Source organism: Mandrillus leucophaeus, unplaced genomic scaffold, assembly GCF_000951045.1.
Source record: "Mandrillus leucophaeus isolate KB7577 unplaced genomic scaffold, Mleu.le_1.0 Scaffold737, whole genome shotgun sequence".
In the NCBI taxonomy this organism is placed as follows: Eukaryota; Metazoa; Chordata; class Mammalia; order Primates; family Cercopithecidae; genus Mandrillus; species Mandrillus leucophaeus.
In genome coordinates, this window is record NW_012107997.1 from 763,181 (window position 1) to 772,777 (window position 9,597).

The following is a 9,597-nucleotide window of genomic DNA, read 5'->3' on the forward strand; positions in this document are numbered from 1 at the left end:
TTCTCTCTTTCTCTCTTTCTTTCTTGACAGAGTCTCTCTCTGTTGCCCAGGCTGGTTCACGTGATTCTTCCGCCTCAGCCTCCCGAGTAGCTGGGATTACAGGTGCACACCACCATACCTGGGTAATTTTTTGTATTTTAGTAGGATGGGGTTTCACCATGTTGCCCAGGCTGGCCTCGAACTCCTGAGCTCAGGTGGTCCACCCACCTCGGTCTCCCAAAGTGCTAGGATTACAGGCATGAGCCATTGTGCACAGCCAGAGCAGTGAACATTTCTTAAGCATCTCCAAGGTCCTCAGGACTGGGCAAGGCTCTTGACAGATGAAGCAATAAGAATTCTTTAATTATTTTAATAACTGTCACAGAAACTAGCATTTAGCTCATTCTTACTTTGTACCAGGCGTAGTGCTAAGCTTGTTATGTGTATTAGTTCATTTAATGAAATAGATACTGTTATCGCACCTCCTGCTCTGTTTCTCAGATGGTGACTGAGTTTCAGAGAGCTTATGTAAGTTGTCCCGGTCTGTTGCCACTGCACGTGGCCTTGTGGGTTTTGTGCTACACGCTACCTTGGCACACCGTTTGCCAGACTCCAGGGTGGCAGTGCTTCGTGGCCATGTACGGTGGCAGCCTGCGTAGTTGTGGACCACTGTTACTGTGGAGTTTGGGTTGGACTCCCAGGGCCCCGACTCCTAACAGCTCTGCTCCTCAGCCTGTCTAATGTCCTGGAGCCATCTACCCTCAGCATGAGGAAGCCAGACAGGCTCCTACTGTGTCATAATCCACAGTCCTCTCAACCAGGAAGGGAGCAGGGAGGGTGGCTGCAGGGCTGCAGGTGGGGAGGTGCAGGTGAGAGAGAGAGAAGCCCTCTGGTCTGGTCTAGGCTGGGTGGTGTGGGGCAGATGGTCAGGCCATAGCACATGCCACCAGCACAGCTGCACCAGAGCCCTCCCCACCGCCTCATGGAAGGCCATGTGTGCACAGCTGGCCTGGCCCGGGAGTGGGGCTGCTCCTTGCCAGGTGGGAGGGGTGAAAGGGAAAGGCCGGCCTTGTGGGGTGGTGAGGGAAGGGGCCAGAGTGGCAGGACCTTCTGTCTTACAAGCTGTGCCCACCCTTGGGGCATGTGGTGTGCGTGTGGATTTCCTCTCTCCCCTCAAAGCCCCTCAGTGTTGATGGAAGATGGCAGCAATGGAAGGCAGTGCGGGGCCCCAGTTTCTGCCGTGGTCTTCTCCATGGAGGACATGCCAAGCAACTGGGACCCAGGCTACCTCTCCTGCTGCCCCTGGAGCCTCCCAGGGGGTCCTTATCGAGTGAAGTCAGGGTTGCCCTGGAGGGAGCGTGGGAATGGTGCTCTCAGCACCTCCCTCACTCTGAAACCCCACAGGGTGCAAGGAGGGCATGGGGAGTGCAAAGCACCTGTGCACCATCCCCTCGGGCAACGAGGGACAGGCCTGCTTGCACTGGGGGTTCCATGCAGGTAGGTAAGGGTGACAGAGGCCTTCCTCCTGTTCCTTCATGTCCGCAGTCACCAGGGTGGCTGCTGTGGAGCCTCACTGCACTGAGTGAGGCCTTACCTGAGCCTGCTGTGGGGTGTCCGTTGTGCTGTCTTCCCATTTTACAGATGAAGACACTTACAGAGAGGTGACGCAGATTGCTCAAGCCCACAGAGTGACCAGGATCTGTACTCAGGCCTGTCTGGCCCTGGGGCCATAGCTCCTAATGACCAAGACCCAGGTTCTCAGGGTCTAGCCTGGTGGCAGTGCAGGAGGTTGGGATTTTAAAGGACCTATTTAGATAGACTTTGGGAAGGACATTGAACAGCTCTGGGTAGAATGGCTTCACGTCGGGAATCCAGCACTCACTGACACGAGACGATCAGATGATAATTTCACTGGAATCCGGTGCTCTTCTGTGTGTAGTGGATGTGGTGCTGTTGGAGCTCTATGGGCTCAGGAGTCTTGGTGGGCTTCCAGGAGGGCGTCTTGGGCTGGGTCTGAAGGGTGGGCAGGAGTTGGCACAGAAGCAAGAGCATGGAGGGCTTTGAGGCCTTTCCTGCATTCTCTGGTGGGTTCTTGGCGTTGCTTCTTTAGGAACTTTTCCCTCATTTGCCCCTGCGATCTCATTCTGAGGTAGCAGGTGTTCTGATGCCCATTTTACTGGTGAGGAAACTGAGGTCCTGTAAGCTTATGGATCTACCTAAGGTCACCTGACTGGCCGGTAGTAGAGTCAGGCCCTCGGGCTCCCAGGCCAGTGCTCTTCATGTTTTTTCATGCTTGCTGGAACCGGGTCCGGCTTAGGGTAGGTGGGGTGGAATGTTTTGGGGGCATATGGGACCTTGCGAAAATGCCAAAGTCTGTTCCACCAAAGTTTAAAAATCCTTGTGGGATGAGCACAAGGCAGATCCTTTTACTTTCCTGGCAGCTGGGCAGTCTGTCGGGAGTGGGAGCCAGGTAATTCTGCCTCCTCCCTTGGCCCGTGTCCTCTGAGCAGGGTGAGCCGACAACTGCTGTGGGGGACTCTGTAGGCGGTGGGGGTGGGTGGGCTCTGGGCCTTGCTGTGGATACTCCAAGAGGGATCTCATGGCATCATCAGCCCAGAACTCTCCATCCCTAGCTCAGGAGGGTGGGCTGCCTACCTCCCCATCTTAAGCTATAGACACTTATTCAGATCCCCAAGCAGTTCCTGCTGGCTAACTGGAAAGAGCCCAGCTAAGCCACAAGTTCAAAACCCAGCTCATCACTCACCAGCTGAGAGATCCAGGAAATTCCTACATGCCTGAGAATCACACGCTTTTCTGTAAAGTGGAAGTGGCCATTGCTACCTCATTGTGCTGCTTAAAAGATGAATACAGACATTGTATTTGAAACGTCCACCCTCTGCCTGGCCTTAGTAGACCGTAATAACAGCAAAGTGGCCTGGGCCCAACAGTCACGGAGAATCTGTGCTGCTCAGACTCCAGTGGAAGCTGCTTGATATAGTCCTCGAAGCTCTGTGGGCTGCCCAGGCATTGCTACCCCGACTTTCCAGATGAGGAAACGGAGACTCTGAGGCGTGAAGGCACTTCCCACAGCTACACCGCTTGTAAGTGCCTGGAATTCTGACCAGCTCTTTCCACCATACTTCAACGTCCTAGAACCAGAACAGGTGCTAAATTCTCACTTTGCAGTGGCAGCCCAGTCTGGGGTGCCTCTGAGCTGGGCTGTTGGGGGCTGAGGGGCTGCATCCTGGAGCATGGGCACCAGGAGGATCTGGAATTGGCCGGGTGGTGAGGAGCTGCCCCTAGGGGTTGGGGAGGAGGAGAGGTGAGCAACCTGAAAGAGGCCTTTGGTGTCCCGTATACGGCTACCTCTGGTGTGGTGGTGGGAGCCGGGAGAGCCTAGTGGCTGTGTGCCTGGTGTCAGTCAGAAGAGTTTCTGACTCCAACCAGATCTTAGCTGAGTGATCTGGGGCCCAATTTGTCATCTCTCTGTTTTTGTGTGTACAGATGGTGGGGAAGGTTTTAAATGGGCTAATACTACCTGTAAATAGCTTCCACAGTGTCAGATATATAAGAGCTCAATGGATGGGTTTCTTCTTGTTAGATCTAGAGCTTGACAGAGACAATAGGGCAAAGTGACATATCTAGGACAGAACTGTCCCAGAACCTGGCATGCGGACCTCTAGATTGGCCTTGGCCTCAGCTGTCACTTTGGGGTCCTACAGTGACCCTGGATCACAGGGTACAGATCCCTTCCAAAATCCCTGCTCCCTCCTGGAAGGCCAGCTGTTACAGGCCAAGGGCTCAAAGAGCTGGGTCTTTAAGGGAAACTCCTAGCGTGGCGTCTGTGTGAAAACAGTGCTGAGGGCTGTGTCACAGAGCTGCACCCAGTCCCCAGAGCCTCCCTCAGGCTGCCACACCCTCCCTGGGGTGAAGAGGAGGCAGAAGTGCTGGCTGGCCCCTGAGACCCCCTTCCCTGCCCCAGGACTACCAGACCTTGTTTATTTGTTCAGGCTGATAAAGCAGAATTCCCTGGACTCTGGCTGGGAACGAGCAAAGTGCATTGTTCTGCCAGCATTTCTGGGATGGGTTTGGAGCTGCAGCCAGGCCTGGGAGTGGGAGATGGGGTGAGGGGTGGAAATGCATGGGAATTGGCTCTCTCTGTTGCCTTCCTCTCCCTCTCTGGGTTTCCTAGTCTCAGCACCCCCAGAGGGTGGAGGGTGGGGCAGGCACGTGTCCTGGCTCCAGACCTCCTGCTTCTCACCCCCTCCGGAGCCCCTCTTTGAGGACCTTCTGCAAAACCAACCATAACACTTTCACAGACCTCTATCAGGCCTTACTCCATGCAATGCACACATCTCATCTCATTTAATCCTCACCACCTCGTGAGGTCAGTCCTGTTCCCGATATGACAGGGAAACCGAGGCTTAGAAAGATTCTGTCCCTTGCCCAGAGTGTTACACTAGACAAAGCTAGAGCCAGGAGTTGAACCCATGTGACAAAAAGATACACTTAGCTTTATGCCAGATAGCTTCCTCTTCATCATCAGAGAGAGGAAAGGTGTTTGAGCCCAGTTCAAAATATTCTAGAGTGAAGATCCAGAGGGAGAGGTTATTGATTTGTTCACTCATTGCCTCAATCAACAAACCCCTTTGAGGGCCTGTTACGGGCAGGACCTGTGCTAGCCTCTGCAGACATAGGCCTTCCCCCCCACAGTTCACAGGGAGACTGAGCACTCAAGAGCCACAGTGTGGGCAGTTAAGGACAGATGGGGTGCTATTAGGGCACTATTGAGGGCAAGCTGTCCCTCCTGGTGTAGGGTAGGGGAGGTCAGGGAAAGCTCTTGGACACAGTGAGGTTTAAAGTGAGATCAAAGTGGGTGATGTGTTTAGGGTCCCCAGTCTGGGGTGACTGTCTTGTTCATGCTTTTTCTCCATGCTCTGGAATAGGGATTTCCATCTTTGGCACTATTGACATTTGGGGGCAGGTAGTTCTCTGTTTTGGGGGCACTGTAGGATCCTATGCACTGTAGGATGTTTAGCAACGTCCCACCTCCGTCCCTGCAATGCCCCCACTCCCCTGTCTTTAGGGGACAAAATCATCCCTGGTTGAGAATCACTGGCCTGAAAGAATGCCTGGCATATGGTGGGCGCTCACTAAATACTTGTGTAGATGCATCGTGCCGTCCCACCCCCTGTGGGATACAGGTTCATCAATGATATGGATGACACGTGTAGATCCTGAAGAGCTATAGCGAGGAGAAAACCAGGAGCCGTAGTTGCTGGGTTTTTAGCCCTTTAGGTGAACAGTGCATTATAGGAACAGTGGGGTCTATTAGTTAGCATCTATCAGGTTGATTTTGTGGAGCTATTTCCAGGTTCCAAGACAGAACTCTGTTCAAGTGTACCGCAGTCTTTGGAGCTTTTTGCTCATGCAGCACGAATATTGGTGGAGAGAGGTATTAAAAAATCAAAGGCTCCATCTTTCACCCCATACAAATCCCTGTGCAATTAGTGAGGAGCTAGTTGGTGACGAATCATTGACAAACGTGTCGAGTTTGTTCAGTGCTGTGAGTGTGTATTATGCCGCTGTTGTCTGCCCAGCAGCACCCCAAGTCCTGAGGGCACAGAGTAAAAGATTTTTAAAAAATGAAAACCAGCCATGTTTGTGTCTTTCCAGCTGAGCACTGACACTTTCCTTCCTGTATGTCCCCAGAGTCCCAGGTGTGACATTATAACCTCACTCAAGCATAAGTTCTCTGAAGTAGGAATCAAGTTATTCACTGTTGTTCTCCCCAAGTACCCAGCAAAACAGGTGTTGCTGAATGAATGAAGGGAACATCAGAGCTGAAAAAACAAAATGCCTGTTCTCTCAGAGAGATTCCTGCTCAGGAGGGTGGAGGACAGAGCTCCGTGGTGGTTGTGGAAATTCACTGAGCTTCGATTCATACTGACTGGCTGGCAGGCATGAGCCGAACCTGTTTCTTCCCCTGCAAAATGGGAATGTGGGTACCTCTCAGAGCAGATGAGCCGACGTGTGTGTGTATGTGTGTGTGTAAACAGCAGGTGCATAGAGCAGATCACAAGACCAAGGTGAAGGGCCCAGATATACCGTAGACAGGCTGCCTCCGATGCCTGCCAGGCTGGGCACCGCGCCCCTGCAGCCCCTTCTGACACTTTCTCCCCTCAGGTGCCGTGCTACTCGTATGGGCAGAAGCTGTCCAAACTGGCCATCCTGAGGATCGCCTGTAACTACATCCTGTCCCTGGCGCGGCTGGCTGACCTTGACTACAGTGCCGACCACAGCAACCTCAGCTTCTCCGAGTGTGTGCAGCGCTGTACCCGCACCCTGCAGGCCGAGGGACGTGCCAAGAAGCGCAAGGTATGCACCAGCCGGGTGGGCGGTAGCTTCTGGGGAGCATAGGGGAGGCAGGGACAGGAACTTGGGGGTGCCCTGCATATGCCCAGAATTCTGAAGGGGCCAGAGAGATCAGCTCTTAGAGGTTTGCTGGGAGTTGCCTCAGCTTCAGGACTCCTCAAATGCCTGGGATTATAGGTGTGTCTCTCCTCCTGGTAACTGGCTGCTGGGTGGCCTTGAACAGTCACCCAGGGGAGAGGACTCTTTATCTGCAAAGCCCCTTCCTGGCCTTAGGTGCTCTGGTGCTGAATTCCTTGGGTGGCCCCCGATAAATGTCATACCAGGACAAGATTCCCCTGAGCAGGGTGACAGCCCAGGAGAGCCCTTTGGCAGGTTTTGGGAGGGCGACTTGGCCTGTGGGTTATCTGAGGCTATGCATTAAGGGGAGTGATAGTCATTCATTCATTCACTCTAGAGAGACTGATGAAGCTCCAACCATGTTCCGAGCACACTGGGCAGGGGTATAAAGATGACAAACATATGATCCTGGTCCCCATGCAGCTCACAAGAGGATCAGGAAGACCCTCTTGTAAGTAGATGAGGGCAGGAGCCCTGTGCTAGGGGCAGTGGAAGCCCAGGTAGAAGAGAGACAGATTTCACCCTCCTGCCCACGGGAGTTTGAAAGGGCATCTTAGTGTCAGTGATGTTTCAGCTGGGACCAGCAGGACGACCAGGTCACCAGGCAGATGAAGAAGGGAACAGCATCTGAGGCAGAGGGAACAGCTTGAATGAAGCCTGGTGTGGCTGGGGAAATGCGTGCAGGAGGAAAGGTGTTGGGTGCAGCTACAGGGCCCCAGATAGCCAAAGCTCCGGGCATTCCCAGTCAGGGGTCAGTGCTGAGCAAGGCTTAGTGCAGCCCTCTGGATCTCTGTTCCCACGTGGCTTCCAGGGAGAGCAACAGAGAGTGAGACCCAGTCTAGGTCTGTGAGGCAAGATGCCTGTCCCCGCCTAGGGCAGGGGGCAGACCCTGTCATTCTCCATCCAGCCTTTGCGCTGCCTTCTTCCTTCCTAGCCTGCCCCTCCCCCATCCCTGACATTCCTCTCCAGACCCCTTTCCAGCAGGCCCCTCTGTGGGTTCTCCGGGTTTCCCAGAGGTCCCCCACGGACTCCAGGCTCATGCCAGGGAGGGCACCTCCTCAGGGCTCCCTGCTGCCGCTGCCACGGTAACTGCACGTTGCATTCCTGGGAGTGCTTTAACATGGACCAATTAGACAAAATCCTCATCAAGTGGGCAAGAGAGGAAGCGCCACTGGCGGCTCTGGGCAGCTTTCCTCTGGAAAGTGACACTGGTAAATTAGGGCGTGATTGATGGCTCCCGCGGCGCTCAGTGACAAAGGAGGTTTGTAAACTCTTGGTGAACTTCCCCTGGCATTCAGGCGGTCTGGAGGTGTAGATGGGCAGAGTGGGCAGGCGCCCCGTCTCCATCTCAGCCCCTCACTGTCCTACCCCCACGCCCTCCTCTTCACCCAGGGAAGGCAGAAGTGCAGCATGGAGGTCCCACCTTCCCTTTGATTGCAGCAGGGTCTTGGGCTGGTAGGAGGCTGGATGCCTGGCTGGTGAGGAAAGAGGGACAAGTTGGGTGGAGAGGCCCGACAGAGCCAAGCTTTTGGCTTCCCCTGAAATCACCTCAAATCTAACATATCTTAGACACCATGTGGGCCTAGTCCAACCTCCCCATTGTGGAGAGTCTGGGACTTTACCTGAGGCTACAGATTGTGGTTAAGAGCATCACACAGCCCTGAGTTCAAGGCCCTGCTTACCACCCACCAGCTGTGTCGTCGTGCACCCATTGCTTAGCCTCCTCCGCCTCAGTTTTCTTGTTGATAAGTGGGGACTGTGGAAATACTCACTCATGGGCCACTGTGAAGATGAAAGGAGTCACTGCAGGAGAGCGCAGTGTCCGCATGGTCGCCATCCTCAGGGTAATGAGCCCCTAAAATGCTCGAGCTCTGAACTTGAGGCTCGTCCTATGGGTCTTACTTATGTGGTGAAATTGCTCTGGAGGGGGATTTTGGGGGTCGAGATGGAAGTTCCACGGTAGGAACCGTCTGTTTCCTCTCCACCCTCCCTCCCCCACACCCAGCCGGGGCCTGAGGGCACTTCCTGCCTCCTGCCCTCTGTCTTTCCCAGCTGGGTGAGGAGGTCACCCAGCTGGGACTCTGGGAGGTGGGGTCTGTATGTCTTTGCCCTAATGACCTTCATGGTCTCACAGACTCACATCGTATGTGTGGTGACACATTTCTCATATGAAACCACTCAGGAAGCCCTGGCTGGCCCTGCGTCTCCCCATGAGGGCCGGTGTTCATAATTCCAGTCCTTCCCAGACCAGTCCCTTCCATAGTTTTATCTGGACAACCAGGATTTGACCCGGCAGCCTTTACAAATATGGGTATCTCAAGCAGCTAGATTCCTTCCCAGCTCGGGACCCCTTGAGTCACTGGAACCCTCGAGCTCCCAGGTGGCCCTTTCAGGCAGATCCCTGTGTCCCACCTCTGGGCACCTATGCTTTTGCTGCCATAATTGCTAGCTGTCACCCTCCCTGTCTGTCTACCTGTCTTTCTCTCTCAGTCTGGCTCACACTGTCCCCTCTTCATCCGCTCTCTTGGTGGGGATGTGTGGCCCCACACTGAAGCCCAGCATAGCTGGCCTTAGCTGGTCCCCTCGGCAGATGTCCTGCCCCAGGAGTGGACTCGTGGGCCCTGAGACCGAGTGGCCTGGAGCCCCAGGGGAGGGTACTTCCCTGCCTCCTGGGGCTGCTTGTCCTTCCCTTTTTTTGGGGGGCTTGAGATGGCCTGAATGAGGAGCACATCTTTAGATATGTCCTGGCTTTTGAATTGCAATTGGAACCTCACCAGTTTTATTTTCTTCCTTTTGTGACCTCCCAGCCTGGGCCTCTGAGGCCACACCTCCATTTACAGAGATTCTGTTTGGGGAACAAACCCCCAGGACAATCGAACCAACATTCTTTCCTCATGTCTGGGACTATTTCTATGAAAAGACTTGCAAAGGTCTAACAGTAGATTGCACCTGGTTATGAGTTTTTGGGAAGAGGTGACTGAGAGTACGCACTGCTCACGGCGCTCAGTCCTGCCACACCACAGCCTGGGAGCCAGGCAGGGGCCGGGGGAAGCCCAGGAACTTACAGCACGTGCAGTGAGGAAGAGCCCCACTTCCCCACCCTTCACCCTCTTCAGCAGGTATCCA

The 9,597-nt window shown here is 54.3% G+C and overlaps 1 protein-coding gene across 1 annotated transcript in view; it reads left to right on the plus strand.

The window, feature by feature from the left end:
- The window catches only part of ATOH8 (atonal homolog 8 (Drosophila)), a 21,930-nt gene that overhangs the window by 4,332 nt on the left and 8,001 nt on the right, over nucleotides 1-9,597 (plus strand). The window contains exon 3 of the mRNA XM_011965822.1: nucleotides 6,166-6,357. Coding sequence (XP_011821212.1) covers nucleotides 6,166-6,357 — 192 coding nt within the window. The remainder of the gene's footprint in view (nucleotides 1-6,165; nucleotides 6,358-9,597) is intronic.